This window comes from Eschrichtius robustus, chromosome 1 (assembly GCF_028021215.1).
Source record: "Eschrichtius robustus isolate mEscRob2 chromosome 1, mEscRob2.pri, whole genome shotgun sequence".
Taxonomy (NCBI): domain Eukaryota; kingdom Metazoa; phylum Chordata; class Mammalia; order Artiodactyla; family Eschrichtiidae; genus Eschrichtius; species Eschrichtius robustus.
In genome coordinates this window covers 187,578,364-187,598,890 of record NC_090824.1, presented here as the reverse complement: position 1 = coordinate 187,598,890, position 20,527 = coordinate 187,578,364, and the positions used below count along the sequence as shown (strand labels likewise).

At 42.7% G+C, this 20,527-nt stretch overlaps 2 protein-coding genes across 6 annotated transcripts; both read right to left on the bottom strand.

Moving 5' to 3' along the window:
* Positions 1-3,512: 3,512 nt before the first annotated feature.
* On the bottom strand, positions 3,513-13,739 carry BMI1 (BMI1 proto-oncogene, polycomb ring finger). Of its 5 annotated transcripts, none has more exons than XM_068561220.1 (10): positions 13,500-13,739; positions 8,500-8,630; positions 8,056-8,152; positions 7,383-7,438; positions 7,245-7,295; positions 6,977-7,085; positions 6,852-6,897; positions 6,321-6,419; positions 5,868-5,948; positions 3,513-5,777 (listed from the first exon to the last, which is right to left on the bottom strand). In XM_068561220.1, exons 2-10 carry the CDS (start codon positions 8,609-8,611, stop codon positions 5,448-5,450), a joined length of 981 nt encoding a protein of 326 aa, XP_068417321.1. In that variant the 5' UTR covers positions 8,612-8,630; positions 13,500-13,739; the 3' UTR covers positions 3,513-5,447. The 5 variants fall into 5 exon arrangements, with proteins under 5 accessions (XP_068417321.1, XP_068417327.1, XP_068417333.1 ...); XM_068561226.1 differs by lacking the exon at positions 13,500-13,739 and adding an exon at positions 13,022-13,120; XM_068561232.1 differs by lacking the exon at positions 13,500-13,739 and adding an exon at positions 9,389-9,455.
* Positions 13,740-14,974: 1,235 nt separating this feature from the next.
* Positions 14,975-18,966, bottom strand: COMMD3 (COMM domain containing 3). Its single transcript, XM_068561261.1, has 8 exons — positions 18,785-18,966; positions 17,340-17,451; positions 17,171-17,234; positions 17,043-17,077; positions 16,619-16,679; positions 16,467-16,523; positions 16,315-16,374; positions 14,975-15,344 (listed from the first exon to the last, which is right to left on the bottom strand). The coding sequence occupies exons 1-8, from the start codon at positions 18,921-18,923 to the stop codon at positions 15,285-15,287; spliced, it is 588 nt and encodes a 195-aa protein (XP_068417362.1). The 5' UTR covers positions 18,924-18,966; the 3' UTR covers positions 14,975-15,284.
* Positions 18,967-20,527: the final 1,561 nt, after the last annotated feature.

Below are 20,527 nucleotides of genomic sequence, written 5' to 3'. Positions count from 1 at the left end.
CAACTGGAGGACCCTTCGGGAAGGCTGAAGCTCAGCCTTCGGGAACCCTCAAATGGCGGTTTTATATTTTGTTAATAATTTGGCCTACAGTCTTTCCAACAAAACGCTAAACTCCAAGAACACCTTGTTATTGAAGGAGAAAGGGCATAGGGTTTGAAGCAGCCGGAGGGAGGAGGGCAAAGCGAGGCGATAATCTGGAATGGCCCCGCAAGGAATCGCTTCTGAGGGCTTTGCAGGCGACGCCGCCGCCTCCCAGGACGTGGGACACTTTCCTGCCCGCGCTGAGCTCGCGGCCCAGGGGCCAGTTGCCGGGCCTCGGTGTCCCGCCCGGTGTAGAGGCCTTCGGCAGGACGGGGGCCGCCTTGTGAGATCACGCGCACCCGGCTGTCGCCGCCGCTCGCCACCGGGTCCGGCCGTGGAGACACGACTTCGTTTTCCCGCCTCCCCAGCCTGCCAGGGCCTGGGAATCTCGCTTTCAAAATTGGCGGGATCCGAGTCCGCCGAGCCGAGGGTGGCGCGCGGCGCACGCGCAAAATGGCCTCCCGGTGCCCCGCGGCCTGGGCTCGAGCGTTGGGCCGGGTCGAACCCCGCGGCGCAATCGGGGGCGGAGGTCTGGGCTGTCGCTCTTTGCGGTCCTCGGAGAGCTGCTAGTTAAAAAATAAAACAGGGAGAAGGGCCGTTTTCTCTGTAACCGGTCCTTTTGGTAAAGGCTCCCTAATCGGGAAGGCAGCGCTGCCGGGAAACGAAGGTCACTTTCTCCAGCCGGGCGTCCTGTGCCCTTTCCACCGGGCACCCGAACATAGGAAGCCTTTCTTTCTCTTTTTTATTTTAAGCCGTTGCTCTTTCCACCCTAATTACCCTCGCCCCCGCTTTATTTTGCAAGCAGCGCACTGCGCTCCTGTCTTCGGCTTTCTTTGAATATTTCCACTCGTGGGGCACTTAGACTTAAGACTGGAGCTCCTGGACAGGCTTCGCTGTCTCCAGTAACTTCTTTATCCATCTCTGTAACGTTCTCATTCCTTCCATCCCAATTTTCGACGCGTTTCCCGAGTACCCTAGTCCGCAGCCTTCCGAGGGTCTGTTGGGTTCTAGCTAACTTAGAAGGACAGAGTTGAAGAGCGCCGAATCCGCACCGAACTTGAAATCACGTTCACTTTGAAGCTTGGAGTTGATGACCACCCAACAATCAGAGCAAGAAGTAACTTTTTTTTTTTAACTGAAATGTAGGTGACTCTGAGGGAACATCACTTGCTATTCTGGGAAATTCCCTTCTAATAGCCTCTGGAAGGGATATTTTAAGAAAACAGTCAGAAGAATGGGGATAATTTAACTCATCCATTGGAAGTTTTATTGAGTGCTTACTATTCATTTAGGGGGTTAAATGAGACTTCGGGTGAGTTTTCCACAGGCACTTGAACTTCTTCAGAAAACTCATAAGGATCCTGGAGTAGACTTTCCAGTGATAAATGACTGTTGATGTCGTCGACTTGATGAAGACAAAAAGTTGGTGGTGAAGTCTTCATGTGAGACCTCTAGAAATTGCACATTCAGAAAAAGAAACTGGTGCAAATAAAGGAAATCCGTTTCAAGAACCAAAAGAAGAAAAAACGTTAAAAAAAAATTAAGTGCGGAAACAGGAAACACTCGACTGTGTAAACATTTTCGGAGACTTTCATAATCAAAACTGGGCGATCTTGAGATTTGTAAGGAGATGGACAGGCTTCGCGGTGGTATTTCCCAAGTCTGATCTACTGGGAAGCTCTAATATGTGATACTTTCTCTTCCTTGTAAAGAACCCATCTATCTGAATTCTGTGGACCCAGTTTAATTCAAGGTTTTATTTTGGAGGAATCCGGATTTTTTTTAAGCGACCTTAGAAATAATCACCTGTTGTACTGTTCATTTTATACTTGAAGAAACATCCTCAAGCGAAGTGACCTTATCTAACCCAAGAGCCTTATGTTGGAGCTGCGTTCTGTGCTCTTTGAAACTTAGATGTCTTAAAGGTATATATATATATTTTAAGGGTCCTTTAAAATGTAATTTCATCAAGACCTTTTGTTTTGGATAAAAGGCGAGTAAAACTGTATGGAAGAAACAATCATTGTATTTCAAAATAACATGGAGCCTCCATTTCATGGAGCACCAAACTGAATCAGAATTTCCAACTGTCATTCCAGGGTAATGTCAGAAGGAAAAGATATATTTTTAAAACCTTTAAAATATAAAGAGAAATGAACAAAAATAACACTTCCTTCACCTCAGGATTCTAAAGGAGACTAGGTTCCATGTGCAAATTGTTTCTAAAATTAAAATCCCATCTTCTCCAAAGACTACCATAAGCTATTTTTCAAACACCAAACATTTTCATTTCTTCTTGGCCAGTTCAAGTAGGATTTCACATGGATTCCTTTTACATTGCTATTAAGGTTTCATAGCAAAACTTTTTGATAGGCCTATACAACGAGTGTACCGAAAGACTTCACAAATGAACTGCAACTCCAATATTGGGAAAAGAATAAGAGGAAAGGATGAAGGAAAGCCCCTATCAGCTTACTCTGCCTGTTGCATTGTACCTCCAAAGGTCCTAACATTTGCACGTATGGATAAGGAAACAAAGCAATATGGTTGGTAGGTTAAGTCAACTGAAGGGCAACTTTTTTTTCAACTCAGAGCAATTAACGGCCGGCAATTTTAAAAGCAAAAAGGTACTTGTAAAGTGGTATGCATGTGTAAAGCAAGATAGATCACTATTTATACAACAGGAACCAGCCTCATTCTTTTTTTGCATTTAAGCTAAAATCTGTGAAATCAATTTAGGCATTTTCTGTGGAATATTTTTAGCTCTAACTTTGTGGTACAGAATCCCAGAATACTGTTCAGAAGCAAAAGCCAAACTTACAGCCGACTTTTCACGCGCTCTGCCTTGATTGCTAAGAGTTAAAAAGTTAGCAGCTTTGATATGGGTTTTTGTAACACTGAAATTTTAAGTGGTAGTTTAGCAAAAGTTTTAAAGCCTAATTGTCAAACCCGTGACGGCTGCTTATAGAATACAAAACATTATACTCTCTTCTGTTTTATTAAAAGACAAATTTTAGCTGAAATAGCCTTTAAAGCTTAAGCAATTTTCAAATTGAGTAGGGGGGAAATTCCTCTTTCAAACAAAATAAATGGACATGTTTTCAAGTATGGTGAAATAGTGTTAGGTAAGCCATAAATGCAATATCTGATATTTTACTAAGTAATTTCAAAAATAAGTCCATAAAAAGGTTGAGATGTAAAATCTTTGAGTTCCGTGTTGATCCTATGACTTGGTTTTGTGTAAGTCAAATGACAATCCACTAGCACTTTAAGTTTTTAGCCTTTGAAAAATATTTTTGCATTTTTTTATATACACAGTCATATCCAAAGTAAAAACATCACTTGAAACTTCCATTAACTTTTTTGTCTTGGATAACATCATGAACAACTTAAGAAAAAAAGCCTAGAAAAATGAGTTAAATTCACCAAAATTGGCAAACATGGGTAACTTTTACTTCAAAGATTGTAGAGTAAATAAACAGATACATCTTTCAATTGGGCTTTCAAGCAATTATACAACAAAGCATGTACTCTCAGCAACATCACCAAGACAGCGATGGATGTTCTTCAGCTTTTACCTGTTGTAATCCACAATAGGGTTTCCAAAACTTCTGCACATTGTGCTTTTCATATCAAATTTTTATTAAAGTCTTAGCTATTTTCTAAATGAATATCCTTTTTATTGGATTTTTTCCAATTACAAATGCAATTTAATTTTACATCTATCATTAGAAACAACACTTACAATGGGACTGTACAAATTTAGGTCAAAATAAAAATATATGTATTTTGTGGTTTCATAAAACTTCATTTACTGTATCTTTAAAGAAAGCAGAAGTAACAGCAATATATGTAAAAGTAATGATTTAATGACTATAAGCAAGACAGAGACAGAAAAAGACAGAATTGTGCTTCTTTTGCAGACGGGGGACAATGAAATGTTTAACTACAATTTCCCCATACAAACATGAAACAATATTCATAGAGAATAAACACCCTCACAAATAACTGATGGGTGATGAACAAGTTCGACCAAAGCAAAACACAAACTGAAAATTGTTGGGGATATTCATACTTTAAACTCAACATGCTCACTCTATTTAAAAACTAATACCTGTAGAAGCTCACAATAAATTGCTTCTATTTCCAGACGTTACAGAGAGGGCATATTCCACTGTTTATAACTGTAAAAGCAATTCTTAAATTTGAAATTTCCACTATGCCACATATTAAAATAATTTTAGATAAAATGCCTTCTTCCAGCAATCTGCTGGTTTATTTAAAATACTTTTTAGAATTACAGCGATCAATATTCATTTTAAAAACATATTAATTCCATCATAAGCAATGGGAAATGAAGAAAGCATTTCCAATTTCCTTAGTGAAAAGTTTTTCTTTAATGCAACTATTAATTTTAAAAGTAAACAGGTATTACTAGAGAAAAGTCAGTATTACGATATGCCAATCGCTTCCAATGGAACAAAATTTAGAATTAGATATCCACATTAAAAATATTCTATGGTGATAAGGCTCAAACATAGGTATCTGCAAAGGTCGAACCAGTTGGGAGAATTTTAACAACCATCTCTGAATGCATGAAACACAATATTTTCTTTATAGTATTTATAAATATATCATACAATACTGTTTCCTGTTATGTCGTATACCAATATGGCATTGTACAATAAGCATAATGCCATCTGATTCATACAAAAGCGAATCATTTAAACAAGTCAGTAAAATAAACGGTAGTACCCGCTTTTAGGCTTACAGATTGTAAAACTGAAGTTTACTTTCCTTTGATCGGTTTCGCGCAGCAACAGAGAAGTAAAAATCAAACAGGAATCAAAATGGCTAAATATGCAAGAAATTGTTATTCACAGTGACATGGCTACATAGAATGCATTATTCTATGCATATTCTTTCCGTTTGTTGAATTTCAAGATAAAAAGCACTTGTTTTCTACAGGTTCACAAAACAGCATAATAACAAGAACAATCAGGGAGGATGTAATGTAGGCGTTAGTTGAGATTAACAAACTATGGCCCAATGTTTATATCCACTGCAGAAGATTTTCAAATCCAAACAATGGTTACAGAAACCATTTCACGTCTGTCCTAACACACAGAAAAACATCTTGCCTGTTTTCTCAGAAACCAATTCTTTCGAGAAATAATCTTTCTTTTCAATTAACGTCCATATGAATATCACGTCTAGTCCATCTTTTATAGCCAAATTTAACGTCACTACAAAAGAAAGCAAATTGGACGATAGTCACATGTATTAGCATCTATAAAGCTGTAATGGCATGAAGATATCTATATAAATCAGGGGTTTAAAATTTTTTTCCTCAACAGTCTCAGGTATCAACCAGATGAAGTTGCTGACGACCCATTTACCGACGATTTTCGAGGTCTGTTGGCAAAGGAAGATTGGTGGTTACCGCTGGGGCTGCTGCTGGTTCCATTCATAGTGCTGGAAATGTGAGGAAACTGAGGATGAGGAGACTGGACTGGAGTGCCGGGGCTGGGCAAACAAGAAGAGGTGGAGGGAATACCTCCTGCTGGGCTGTTGGCCTTGTCACTCCCAGAGTCACTTTCCAGTTCTCCAGCGTTTGTCAGTCCATCTCTCTGATGACTGATCTTCATTCTTTTACAAGTAGGTCGAACTCTGTATTTCAAAGGAAGCGGACCATTCTATAAAGTTAAGAGGGAAAAAAAAATCAGTCTTAGATCTTTAAGTACAGTCTATCAAAGTAACCTGCGAGCATCAGGTAGGCTACTTACCCTTCTCCAGGTATAAATGTAGGCAATATCCATTAGTGTATAGTAATCCTTTAAAGGTTCCTCTTCATACATGACATCAATCTGTTGAAAAACAACACTTCAATTATTAAGCATCACAAAGAATGATGGTAAATCTAGATTTTTTTTTGCCATCTAAATAGAATCCAAAAATGCTTTTAAAAAACATTTTCTCCAAACATTTGGACAAAGAAAGAATACCTCTGGAAACTTCAAATGAGGGAAAACATTTCTTGAAATTATTAAGGGATTTGTTTTCATAGCACAAAACAGAATCCATACCAAATATTTTACGAGCTATTTCCAAATAAAGTACTAAATTAAAAAAAAAAAATTCTGTTGCTTTTTTGGGTTTAGAATCCAAGAAGAAAAATGTCATTGAAATTTTTTTTAAAAAGATTTACATAAAATGCATGAAGACTGTAAAGTAGATACCTGGAAAGTGTTAGGTATGTCCATTTTACTTCTGAGAAACTTTCTCAGGTGCATCACAGTCATTGCTGCTGGGCATCGCAAATATCTTTTATCATTCACCTAAGGGCATATTCAAGAAAAATAATTTTTTAAAATTCCTAACTTTAAGATTTTTTTTAAAAGTCAAAAAAAATAGATAGATGTCTGAGTATGATAAAAGGTACGAACACCAAAGCTGAGATTTGACTAAGTTCTCAGCTATACTTTGAGTTTGCTATTATTATAAATACTAAATGAACAGATTCCTTCAGTACATCAAAGCATTAAACATTAATTACTGAAAATATTTTGTAAGAATAGTAATCATATATAAGATAAATTCTATCTAGTAACTATCGAATATAGATCACTCTTAAACATCAAACATGATGATTTTCTTCTATTTGATAGCAACATCTGACTCTAGGATATTCTAAAGGGCAACATACACCCTTATAAAATCTAGAATCCAAACAATGCATCTTCTATGTGTTTTTGTATCATGGAACATACCTCCTCCTTAGATTTCTCCTTGTCTTTATTTACTTTCCGATCCAATCTAAGAAACAGATAATTTATTAGGCAAACAATGTATCTAATAAATATATCAGCATAAAACACATTTCCTTAAGAATTACCTGTTCTGGTCAAAGAATTCAATGGATAAACTTATTATTTCATCATCAGTTATAATTCTCTTATCTTCATCTGCAACTTCTCCTCTATCTTCATTAGAGCCATTGGCAGCTATAAAAACATTTTTAAATTCAATTTTTAAGAATTAAATATTTAATTAAATATTATACATACAGAAGAATGGAATTGGTACTTTAAGCTTAATTTTAATAAATTACTGGATAAGTTCTCCCTCCAAATAAAATGTCTTTCCCCCTCTAAAGAGTTTACCATCAGCTGAAGGATGAGCTGCATAAAAGTCCCTTCTTCTCTTCATTTCATCTAAAGAGGAGGAAAAAAAAGACTTAAACATAGCAGGTAAAACTGATAAATACTTTTTAGAAATTCATTTTTAAGCAAGTTACTCACTTTTGAAAAGCCCTGGAACTAATTTGTATACAATATCTTGAAGAGTTTTATCTGACCTGAAAAAGAATAAATTAGAAAATAAACTATCAACTAATATGGCAAACACTAAAAATGTTCATAAGTTTTTAAACATTCTTTGTTTTCTCTGTTATAGTATTTTACTTGATTGTAACACTGTCTATAACTACATCAACATGATAATTATGAGGATAAAATTTCTTTATGTAGTAGCACTGTTTTTAAATTAGTAGAAGAATACTCTATTTTATATTCACTAATAAATTCTTCACATTTCACTAAGTCAAGAAAAGTGTGCCTTCCAAATTACTGAATTAGCTAATATGAAAGAGAACAAAGAGGAGAGAATGGAAGCAGTTTAAACACATGCACTCTTGCCTGTCACAAAGTCAATAAAGCAATGCAAAAATGGAGAACTAATTCCATTTTTAAAAATGATTTTAAAAAATCTTAAAATCCCTTGAATAATATTGAACTCTGTTTAAAGTTAGTCATCATTAAAATGGCCAAGAAATTAAGGGCTATCCTCCTCCACAACGTACACGCAGTAGACGGGGACTGAAGGGTAAATTTTGTGTGAAGAAATAAACACTAAATTCAGTAATTATGCAATTCCAATAACAATTACAAACAATATTTTTAAACATTTTCCTACCTTATATTCAGTAGTGGTCTGGTCTTGTGAACTTGGACATCACAGATAGGACAGTACTTGCTGGTCTCCAGGTAACGCACAATACACGTTTTACAGACTAGAAATAAAAACACAAATTTTTTAAAGTTCAGGAGATAGATGCTAAGCAATAAAATTAGTGTCATAAATAGAGAACTAGTAGTAACAAAATAGTAAATACCAAAAGATATTTCTGATTAAATAAACAAACTCAGTTAACATCCTGAGAACATTTATACAATTTATATTTATACAATATTTTATTAAATATGCATTAACAAAAAGTCACTAAATGCAAGAGCAGAAAACGGCTTCTTCATTTTGTACCAACATTCTCAAGGACAGTGGGAATTGTTAGTTTTCAAATTTCAGGACAAGATGTTAAATATACACGACACAAGAAAAGGTCTAAAACTGTGTACTTACAGGAATGTAGACATTCTATTATGGTTGTGGCATCAATGAAGTACCCTCCACAAAGCACACACATTAGGTGGGGATTTAGCTCAGTGATCTTGATTCTGGTTGTTCGATGCATTTCTGCTTGATAAAAGATCCTGCAAGACAAAGAAATACTGGCCATAATTCACAGAAGGAGAATCGAGATTATCTCCAACTCCCAGTAACTATATGCTCTGAAATGCTTTAGGAGTTCATAAAACTCGTTTAACACTGTGCAGCTGGACTGTCCCAACGTCTTCTACAGAAGGAATTCACTGATCAGACCTCAATCAATTCTACTGAAAAGGTGAAAAAGGATCCAAGAAAAGTAATCTCTGGTCCCTCAGGTCATTCCAGGAGGGAGAAGAAAAGGTCTGGGGTGGGGGCTGGGAGCTGAGAGCATTCGGGTCTCTTTCTTCCATTTGTCCTCCAGCCCAGCAGCCCCACGGCTGCTGCAGACGCTACACGCTCCCCGCAGATATTTACCAACCGCTAGGGCTTGTTCCAGGACTCCAAATTTAGGGTAAAACTTCCTTATGGATCTTTGATCGAAAATCCAGGAGCATGCCCTGGCTTCCCAGGGGTTCTGGTTGTTTTAAGCGGTTCCGGCAACCAGAACCTGGCACGTTTTGACGCGATACAAAGGGAAAGCAAATTCTGCTCTATCTGCATCCCTGGCATTTCCGGAGCTGGGTGCTGGGGCCGCAGGAGAAGCACCTCGAGTCGGCCTCGGGCTGGGGCCTGAGCGCGCGGACGCCCGGGGGCCGGGGGGCCGGGGGGCCGGGATGCGGAGGGGCGGGTCCGGCGGCGCCCGGGGCTCCGTCTCGCTCCGGATTCGGAACTCGCCTCTGTCGGGGTTTCCATAGCAACTTACACTTACACTTGGCATCCGGCCACCGCTGCAACTCCGCGCGGAGCCGGGCCGAGCCCGTAGCTTCGGCAGGCGTGCGGGGCTGCCGGGCGGCGGCAGCGGCGGGCGCGGGGGAGGGGCCGGCACGGCGCGGGGGCGGGGCCGCGCGGGGGCGGGGTGGGGTGCGGGCGCGCAGCGCGGGGGTGGGGCGGCCCCACGAGGCCCGAGGCGCAGGGGAGCAGGATCCTGGCCCGAGGCGACCCGGCAGACAGCCTGGGGGACCCCGGAGCGTGCAGTGGTAAAGGAAAATGCAAACCGCACTCCGGCCATTTCGGACACTCTCGGGGGCCTCTTTCCACGTCGACTCGGCGCGAAGAGCTTCTTTCAGATCTTTACTCTTTCGGTCTCTCCTGTTAGCAATCACTAGGTCAAAAATTTCATGAAGGGATCTTTTGAGAATTGCCAACTGTGCACTTAGCCCGAAACCGTCAGGGCTCAAATTGCAGAGATGTTTATTGAACTGAAACTCTTTAAAGCTTTCTTCTCTAATAGGAAGTTCTCCTGTAGATTAGGATGAGCGATACAAAGTTTTGGAAAGGCTGAAAACTGAAATCTGTTTCACAGCAGACGAGGAGTGGGCAAAGCCTTGTGTTTTACCTGAACTATGCTGGATAGAGGCAAGAAAAACTACCTGAATCGACGACAGTGACAATAAGTAAAGGACCATGTGACCAGCCCATTCCCAACGCTAAATCAACACCTTGTCAACCCAGAGCACCGATAGCAGAGAAAAACAAATGTCATTTTCTCAGCCTCACCTCCATGCAAACCCCACACAATGAAATGCTATTCCCAATAGATATCATATGTTACAGAAAAGTCACGGTGGGGAACTGGCAGCAACAATACAACAGCGGACAATCAGGGAAGTCAATTACTTCGTGCAGTATGCTTGAAAAATGCATTTCTTACTCCCACTTCATTCATTTCAGAATCTGAAATAAGACTAAGCTTCCAGACTTATCTGAAGCACATTCTCAAAGCTGCCTTGAATAGAAATCTAGGAACTTGTGAAACTTGAAGATGCATCTGAGGTTTTAATTCTCAGGGAATTTTAATGCAGAAGAGGGAAATACTAATCAACACAGCTCAATGGCTGAAACTAAACGTTTTAGAGTACTAAAAACACACACACACACACACACACACACACACACACACAAAAAAAAAAAAAAAACGGTAAAAACAAAACAAAGCCTCTTTTATGAAAAGTGACCACAGTGGCAACCAGTGACTTCAACCAGAAAACGTCATGTGTGACTCCTCGGTTATCTTTGGATGACTTGTTTAGAGGAATATTGTCAACATATTGTTAATATAAATCTAAGTGGGATTACAGAGGAGTTGTGGATGGAGCGGTGTCCCTAAAGAGTAGCAATATTTAATTCTATTGTACTTGGTGATTAAAGACAAGCCTTCTTGGTTCTCAAAGAAAACTCTCCTTATGAAACTGCAGGACCTTTACTAGAAAGATAGTTAGCAAGGTGATACTTCTGTCCCCTTGCAAAAGCACATCACACTAATGCCACCGATCATGAAGTTCAGGAAGGGGCATCAATAAAAACAGCTGCCTTTATTTCTCCTCTACTTTACATAAAATCAACACCAGACAAACACAAATATTAACACACAGAACAATCAGACCTCAGTGAAAGGTTATCTACTGGTTGGCTTTGAACGTTTAAGTCTCATGTACTTGACCCAAACCCTTTCAGATTCATCTTAAGTGTTCATTCACACAACTCCTCTACTTCAATTCACAAGAATTTGACCACAACCCTATAACCATTTATAATGCTAGTAAATACCACTTTGTTACTTGTATAAGAATCAGTTCTTTGTCTTTTTATACCACTTGAAAGTACTGGGAACCTAATGAAGACTTCCAAAACATCTGACATGCTTGATAAGGCTTCAGAAACAATCTCTTGCACCTTAGAAAGGAAAACCTTCTAGGTTCCACCACAGAAACTGCCAGTTAAGCAAGCAAAAATGCATCAAACATACAATGGAAAAGATACTCAATAGTTTAAACTTGCCATTATAACATACTCAGTTGGGGCTGTCACTTTTGTTGGAGGCCTAACACCAGTAATGTCAAAATGAAGAAAAACAGAAGCAAGTTCTTATGTTAACAATCAGCTTGACTATTGCAATCTAACAAATGCAAATGAACTCCATAACCCCAGTTGGGGCTCCCAGCCCAATACAAGTATGGGTAAAGTTGGGGATAACTTGACTTCTAGGGAGAATTTTACATTTTGGGGAACTTAATGTACATCCAAGAACTTGACGGTAGAACATTAATGGATTTTTCAAGTATAACTAAATGCTCACTTTTCTTACAGAAGCGTGTGTATATGTGTGTGTATACATACACACATGCACACACAGTGACTTATATGGCTTTAAAGATACTAGGTGTAAATGTACACAAGTAGGTTGTTTCAAACACCTTTGCACTTTGGGGCAGATGTATGGGAATGAACTCAAATATTAAAAAAAAAATGTTTGCCCACAAAATCAACCTCTAAGGGATTCTACTTAAAATAAAACTCAAATGTTAATATAGTCTCATAAGTTAGCATATGCTGTTAACAATTGGCATCCTTAAGTTTCAAGACTTTAGCGTGGCATATAATATGTTTCCAGAACTTTGGGGTTAACCTTCCTATAAAATATAGGTTGAACTACTCATAACATTCTAGGCATCACCAACCTACACTTGGATTTGAATAAATATGCCCAGACTTTTGCCTACTTTAAGGGAAGGGGTTAATACATGCTTGTATTTCAAATACTGAACCGTGACCACTAAGCCCACTAAATCCTTTTATTGCAATTGGGAATGATCAAAGTCTCTATACTTGTTTACTTCCAATTATTAACTGTAAATCTCTGGGGAAAAGATCATGCTATATGGCTGTCAAACCCAAAAGACTGCGTAAACATATGCCATCAACTTTTTAGTGCTCGTTTTCCAAAGCATCTCCTCACCACATGACCTAAGCTGACATTTAGCAAAACCTGTAAAACGTTGTGGACTTAAGTCATGGTTCTAAGTGCATCCCATACTAGAGGCTGAGAGAAAAACTGTAGTCTCTGAGAGAGAAAAAAACAAAAAGAGGAAAAAAGAAAGAAAGAGAGGAAACCTCTTGCAGGACTAACGTCCACTCACCATCATCACTCCAAAAAAAGCTCCAAATTTGAAATGCCCACTTCCCAGTGAGCACGTCCCAAGTAATGTTTGAAGAACTTATCCAAGACTCTCAACAAATAACACCTTGAAAACTTTACCATTTTAAACACAAACGCAGGAGACCTTGGAAACAACTGGGAACCGCCATCTTACAAGCCATCCAATTTCTCACAAGTGTCCCTCCAACTTAAGTTAATAACATTTTTGTTCGGGCTCTCACCAGCCTAACATCCACCTTGGCGGGATCGCTGCCCCCCACGCAACCCGTCCCTATAAAATGGGGGCGTTCTCTGGCTGTTTAAACCCCTCCAAAGCCCTTTCTTCGGGAGAGGAGGGAAGCCACTTGACCCAAGCAGCTCCCGATTTCAGGCACCCGTCCCCGTTTCATCAAAATCTACCTCTCAACAAAAGGCGCCGTGGCCGGGAGAGCCGCAGAAGCTGCAAATAGAAGTGTTCTTCTCGGGGGCCATGTGCGTCGCGAGGGTGTAGAGGGGCGCTCGGGGGAGAAAGGAACTAAAACGTGGGGCCGCGCGCGGCGCGTCCGGGCTGGAGCGGGCGGCGGCTGGAGCGGCGCCGAGGCCGGCTGGCGGCGGCGGCGCGGGCTGCGGGTCGGTCCCGGCGCCGCGGGAGTCGGCGGGCGGCGGCGGGCGCGCGCTCGCGGGCGCGGGCGGCGCGCGGGGCCGGGCGGCGCGCGGGGCCGGCGGGCGGCGGGCGGCGGCGGCGCGGGGCTCGGCGCCCACGCTGTCAGCGCCCTCCCGGCCGGCGCGGGCGAGGCGCGGGGGGGGCCGCTCCCAGTCCACCGGCGGCCGGCCCGAGCCCGGCGCGACCCCCGCCGCCCCCAGGCCCCGTCCCGGAGGCGCCTCGCCTCCTACGTACCCGGAAAAAGCAGCCGGCGAGAAGCGATCGCAGCGGGCGGAAAAGACAATGAAAGTTAAAAGTCGTTCAGCAGAAAATGAATGTGAGCCAAGCGGCCATCTTGAAGCGAGCTGCAGACGCTGCTGTCAATGGGCAACGAGCGCAGCCGAGAGGAGCCGCGGCCGCCGCGCTCGGCTCATGCTGCCTCCCGAGCCCGGCCTCCTCCTCCTCCTCCGCCTCGGCCTCCTCCTCTGCGGCCTCCTCCTCCTCCTCCTCGGCCTCCAACGCCTCCTCCTCCTGGGCCTCCTCCTCCTCCTCCTCGGCCGCCGCCGCCTCCTCCCGCTCCGCACTCGGGGGAGGGAGCGCGCGGAGGGGGCGCGATCAGTATTATTCTGCGGGGCTGGGAGGTGTTTCTAATCCGGATCGGGGCTCCCTCGCCAACATCCCCATTGTCTCGCCCCGATCTCTGCCTTTAATACTACGATTATTATTTCATAGTTGCCGTGGGGGGAGGAGGGGGGGTGGGGGGCGCCGTGTGTGTGCGTGCGGAGAGGCGGGGGGAGGGGAGGAAGGCTGAGGAGGGGGGAGGGGAGGGTGGAAAAAAAAAAAAAAGCACCGCTGAAGGCAGAGTGGAAACTGACACCGGCTCCAAAATGGCTCAGAGTCCGCCCGCCCCCTCCCCCCGCCGCCCCCCCACCGGGTCACGTGCTCCCCTCATTCCTTAAGGGCGGCCTGGGAATTAGTGTCGGTGTAGTCGGGCCCGCGGCCGCCCCCTCCCCTCGGAGCAGCGCGACCCGGCCCCCTCCCCCTCGCTCGGCGCGGCGGCGGCGCTGGCGCGGCTGCGGAGACATTTCTCCACAGCGCCACACGCGCCACCCTGCTCTCGGCGCGGGCATCGCTCCGGCCCCGCAAGCAGTTCAGCCCACCCCACCCCCCGTTATTTCTTTCTTTCCGCCGCCCGCCTCCGCCCGCGGTGCACACGTCCGCGGGCTCCCGCCGAGGAGAATGCCCGGCCGCCGCCCCCCGCTCGGCCCCACGGGCTGCGGCCCAGACTCCGGCGCCGCGGCGCGGAACCTGCGACCGAGTTGGGCTCGCGGAAACAACAGCGCCCGCCCCAGTCTTCCCGCGGCCGCGCCGGCCCCCTTCCCCGCCCGCCAGTGGCCGAGGCGGGGCGCGCGCGGGCAGCCGCTCGCTCCGGGCAGGGGCTCCGCGCGGGGCCGGCCGGGCCGGGCCTCCGGAGCCCAGCGGGCGAGGGTCGGGCTGCGGGCGAGCCCTCAGGCACAGGTAACGGGACGGGCCGGCTCCCGGCGCGGGGCGACCGCGCCCTTTCCCCACGTCCCGAAGCTGGGGTCTTAAGGCAACCCCGAAGATCGCATCCTTTCCCACTACGCTTTTTAATCCTGAGAAGAGGCGATCGTTAAAAGTTAACGCCAATCGTGCCTGTGTTTTCAAAGTAATAATTAACAAACTCAAATCCAAACAAACTCTCAGCACTCTTTAGTGGGAACAACTTATTTATTCAGAATATAATCCTGTCTGCTTCCTTTTGGAAGACTTGGAAAAGATCAAATATCAGTGTACGGATAATACTAAAGATGATTCACATACTTAGGCAGACTTTCCCTCTTAACCCTTTCACAAGTGTAAAAAAATAAAGTGTCAAAATTGATGAGTGACAGAAATCCAAAAGAAAAAATTTGTTCTCCTGAAAAGGAAGACATCCAGCTCGCAGAAACGATGGTTTGGCGGACGGCAAGGCGTTCCTGGTCTTCCTCTAGACCGGGGCAGATCGTTAACTTCCCCAAGTTACAACTGAGTTGCTCTTTCCAGGCTTTTCGAAGCATCTTTAAGTTTCCCTACTATGTCCTGAAAGATGTATATGATGGATCGTTTTTAGGATAAAACAAGAAAGAAGTATCCAACTTTGAGAAAGATGCAAGAAAAGAGTCGGGACACTTTCTAAACAAGTTTAAAATTCACAAAGATTTTAAACCTTTGACAAACCACTATCAAAAGAAGGTTTTCCTCTAAGATATAAAAAATTAAAAGAAGGTCAATAGAAGGTTTTCCTCTAAAATATCTCATCTTCAAATGGGCTGCCTGCCCTCAGATGTGAGATATAGTTTCTAACTGAATCCTCTGAACAGGCAAAGTATATCAAAATTAAATTTCTCAAGTTATCTAACAAAGATTATGCTGTATTCACATCTTCTGAAAGTTTAAAGTTTGATTAATGGTTACATTAAAACGACTCTGCAGGAGATCCCTTTTGAAAAATTCAATCTCATCAAAATTTCAAGCAATGACCTTCATTTTTTTAAGTGGTAAGAAATAAATTCGTTGTCATGTCCATTAATCAATGCAATTTTGAATTTCCCCAGTCTTACACTGGCAACATAAACAGTTTTAGAATTTTTGTATACTTGCTCCTTTATAAAAAGTCATTTACAACTACTGTTTAAAAATCATGTTTTGAGAGTTTAATTCAATTTCTGAAAGCAAAGAAGACATTTTCAAAGCCAAGCTCTTCTTTTTGCTTTGTCCTATTGGCTCACACTTATCACAAATAGAAGGAATTTACACTCAACACTACACAAGTTTATTTTAATTGGAGGGAACAGCAAATGCAGACCAATTCTCTATTAGTAACACTGTAATTTCAAAGGCAAAGCCTACGTTAAAATATTGCTTTTGAAGCCCCCTCACCATTAAATCCTTAACCAACCTTCATTATCTACTGACAGATGCTTAATTTTCTTTTGAACTTTCCATAGGCATAATTCTCAATTAAAAATCTGTAAAAAGATAGGCATATTCACAGATCCTAATACTGTACCTGTAATTGTTCCATGTTGCAACTAAAACTAATCTCTGGGTGGGATCGGGAATCAATGTTCTAGGGAAGAAAAAAATGCTGTTTATTTAAATCAAGGAAATTTTAAATTTCATTACACATTTAATTTTTAGACAGGGCTTATGTATAAATACCTCTACATTTAAGGTCACCAAATATGCAGGTCTGTACATCTTATCAAGTTGATTGGTCTAAAACAACACAACACATTGATTTCAGTCTTTAACTATTATTTTTTTTTAAAAGTTCCCTAAATTCCCCTAGAGAACAGTTTGTTAAACTTTACCTTTATCTGATATTCCAAATGCCAAGAAACATCAGTTATATGAGGGAAAGATCTGCCTATACTGAAAGATACAATGATAATTTTGTACATAATAGCTACAGGAAAACTTTCAGTATTTATCTTCACCAACAATGGTGTCTACCACCTCCCCACCACACACACACAATTTTAATCCATTCTGAATTTAAAACACTGCTAAACTTTATTTTCAAGTTCTGAAGAGTAAAAGAGCATTTTAAAAATTATCTCCATAAACTTTATCTTTAAAAACATTAGCTTAACTGCAATTGTTTCACTTGCCCTTTAGCCCCTTTTCTTTTGGTCTAGATCCCGTTTTTCTGTCCTGTTTTGTTTCACACCAACACTCTCCATTCATACCTGCAAGTAAAAAGTGGCTCAGCTTGCCACCTTATACAGGACCTACCTTCCCAGTAGGATTTCTAGGGAATTCTTATTATTCTGGGAGAGAAAAAAAAGAAAGAAAATACGTCTTTGCAAACAGAGTAGAAGAAAAATAGTAATTGTTAATTTTTAAAAATTTAAGTAAGTAACCTGATATTCCGTGCAAAACAATTCTATTCTCTCGCTATCAAATTTACAGTCTTCTAGATAAGTGCTAAAGAAAAAAAAAAACCTAAGTTTAGTCTCCATTTTAAAAACTGAAATTGGAATCATAAAGGTACTATTTGAAAACAAATGGATATTTAAATAAATCCTGTACCTTAGAGTTGATTTGTCAGCTCTTTGCTTTCCAGCCTCCAGTATGTAAGTTGCAGCTGCTGCATGACAATGTTTTAAAACCACTGGATCGATATGTTTCAAGTCTGGGTGATCTAAAATAAATTAATTGCCAGTGATGCCTGTGATAAATTCTTTATAGTCCTGTTTCTAAAAAGGAATTTTAATTTGGGTAAAGAACCCTCTTTAACAAAATAACAAGAAGAATTCAACTATAAGGACTGGAAATTATAAGTAAATGAGATGTGCAACATGGTCAATGGCAAAACAATAAAGATCACACATCAATAATTATGCAATTACCTGGTCAAATTACCTTCTTTTACTTTACCTTAATACTCTTATTTATTTTTTAAAAAACATAGTCCTAGAGTAAAATATACAGTGGTCACTCTAAAGATGGATGGAGTAAATTCCGAGGAAAATAAGAAGATAAATATTTTATACGGTGTAAATTTAAGAATGAATAAACTTTCCTTATAAAGATTAATTTTATGCTAACTGGCTCCGTGGACATTAACACATGGAGGTGGGGGAGAGGGAACGAGTTCAGAATATAAAATACAATTTTCAAAATATTTTCAGGTTTCGACAGCCATCCTTTTTTTTTTTTTTGAGATTAACCAGGTGGTGGTTACTATTTTCGTTTAAAGAACTTCCACTTTCATACTTTTTGTACACGTGTTTAGCTCGTGAAACTACAGAAAAAAACACAAAAATTTGAATTGTTGAGATATTTATATTTAAGAAAATCATGTAATAGCGATCTGTCTTAAAATATGCCTCCATCCATACTGACACCGCACTCCGCAATCACTGACCCGACCACTTATAAGAGACTCGCCTCCTGATAAACTAGTGCAGAACAAAACATTATGCACCATATTTTAAGGGTCTAGGCGTGGAACCTGTGCAAAACATATTGAACTAGAGTGTTGGAATGATCAGAGGAACTTGAGGTATTCTCTAAGCTGAAAAATGTCAACACTATTTGACGCAGTAATTACTATGGAAGCAGACCCTTTAAAACCTTCGCCAACCTAGCACTGAAAGCTTGAATTGCAGGGAGCTGCCCTGATGAAGTCCAAGTGTCAAACAGCCTTTGCCCCAGACCAGGCTGAAAACCTTAGATGTTTAGGCCACAAACAAGACTTGAACACCGGCTTTACAAAGGAACAAAGAGCCTGGGAGGGGAAATCAGGCCAGGAACGTGTAACTGGCTGTGTGCAGGTGCCAACTGGGGAGAGAACAATGCTCGGGGTCCGATGTGGGTTCTGGCAGAGCCACATCCCCACACTCCGTCCGGAGCGAAGGGCAAACCCCGGAGACTTCCTCTTCCCGGGGCTTTCCCCTTCTCGCTCCATCTCGCTCCTCTTCTCCGAGCGCCCCTCCACCCAGGCCGATCCAGCTCAGAGCCGAGCGGCTTACCTAACACGGCCTCGTCCGCCTGGGCGTCCAGCAGGCTCTGGAAAGCCGCCCGGAGGAGAAGCGTGAAGGCGTTGGAGTCGAAGGAGCCGGGATCGGCCAGCATCTGGAAGCCTTTCTGCACATACTCCGAGAGCTCCATTGTGAGCGCGCCGTGACCTTCGACACGCGCACCACGTGACACGCGCCGCGCGCTCAGCTGATGCGGCCGCGCGCGCGCGCACGCGGCGGGGGCGGGGGTGGGGGTGGCGGCGGCGGCGGCGGCGGCGGCGGCGGCGGCGGCGGCGGCGGCGGCGGTGCGGCGCGGCGCGGCGCGGGCTGCGGGCCTCCCAACCCGTGGGCTCCCCGCCGGCTTTCCGGGCCGCGCCCCGGCCCGCGACCCCGGCCACCCGCCAGCCGCCGCCGCCGCCGCCGCCGCTTCCGTCCAGTCCTTCCTTCTGCGCCCGCCGCTAGGGCCGCCGTGCCTTAGCGCGAGGGGCGGCCCGGGCGCTTTGTGGACGCGCTCGGCGCTTTCTCTGCTCTCGGCGCTCACCTAGGACTGTCACCGGCTCCTGCGGGGCCCGCGGGAGCGCTCCCGAAAGACCCCTCGGGAGGTGGTGACGGTGACGGGATCCCGGCCCCCACCAGCCCCGAGAACTACGCCTTCCCCGCTCCTCGCTCAGCGCGAAAGCCTGCGGGAAGTTCCAATCGGAGGCAACTGGTTGGTTTTTGGTTGGGGGCTTTTTCTTAATTCAACAGCTTAATCCCCAAGCACTGTCCTTCTGTGAATGAGACTGTAGACGTCTAATTATAATTCTTGCTTATTTTTCCTCTTTCATTGTCATTTCTGGAATACGGCAGTTGATTCCTTCCTGCGTGGGGGGTGTGTGTGTGTGTATACACATAGTGCGCGCGTGTAGGTGCTGTACTTCGACAATTGAGGGATTAATGTCTTATTCATGAACATATTGGACAGAATTATTAAAAATTTTAGATGCAGCTGCAAATAAACACCTTTCAAAAGCAAACTGATACAAATTTTGTGCTACTGTGCTCACAGCATCTATGGGTCCTGTTTTAATTAGTCAAGCTATCCTCATATTTTTATCAAATAGTTATGTTAGTAAAATATAGTTAAGAATGGCAAAATCTTTATCAGAAGTGAATACCCATAATTTTAAAGGTTCAAATATTGTATAAAGTTTAACTTCCCCTTCATAGTTACACGAATTTGGAGAACAAGAGTGATTCTTAAAACAAAACAAAACAAAAACTGCATCAAAGTAGATTATGCATTTTTTGATCAAAAGAATTTAAAAAGGAAAGTCAAAGTGCAAGTGCTTTCCGGGTGGAGGGGAGGAATAAGGAACGAGAAAGATGTTTTAGTCTTTCACATAATGCCTCTTAGGAGGCATTATTTGAAACAGACTCACCATGAAACACTTTTTGAGACATAAGTTAGGTGTTTATTTGAAAAAAAAAGTTTCTAATGAATACAGTCAACATTTAACCTTACACCAATGCATAAAGAGCACCTGATTTCACAACAACAGGATGCAAATGGAATAATTTAGCATCAGTAAAGACTGAGTAACTACTCAGTTTTCCTTTGAAGGCTTTGAAAGGCATGTGAACTAGCTCTCCACTTCGGTGAGCATATAGGAGCAGTGAAGGATTTAAAAGTCTCCCTAGAGTCTTTATGAAACAAACACCTATTAATCATGTTCATCTTTTCTTCCCATCTCTCATTTCCTTTCTAAACTCCTT

What these genes read in the sequence shown, in the direction of transcription:
- BMI1 (XM_068561220.1), bottom strand. Translation starts at nt 8,611, where the DNA reads ATGCATCGAACAACCAGAATCAAGATCACTGAGCTAAATCCCCACCTA. An exon ending in AGGAGAAATCTAAGGAGGAG is followed by an intron (nt 6,420 to 6,851) that starts GTATGTTCCATG and finishes ATATGCCCTTAG; the next exon opens with GTGAATGATAAAAGATATTT. An exon ending in ACATACCTAACACTTTCCAG is followed by an intron (nt 5,949 to 6,320) that starts GTATCTACTTTA and finishes GTTTTTCAACAG; the next exon opens with ATTGATGTCATGTATGAAGA.
- COMMD3 (XM_068561261.1), bottom strand. Translation starts at nt 18,923, where the DNA reads ATGGAGCTCTCGGAGTATGTGCAGAAAGGCTTCCAGATGCTGGCCGAT. An exon ending in GCTGACAAATCAACTCTAAG is followed by an intron (nt 17,235 to 17,339) that starts GTACAGGATTTA and finishes TTTTTTCTTTAG; the next exon opens with CACTTATCTAGAAGACTGTA. An exon ending in ATTTGGAATATCAGATAAAG is followed by an intron (nt 16,524 to 16,618) that starts GTAAAGTTTAAC and finishes GTGTTGTTTTAG; the next exon opens with ACCAATCAACTTGATAAGAT.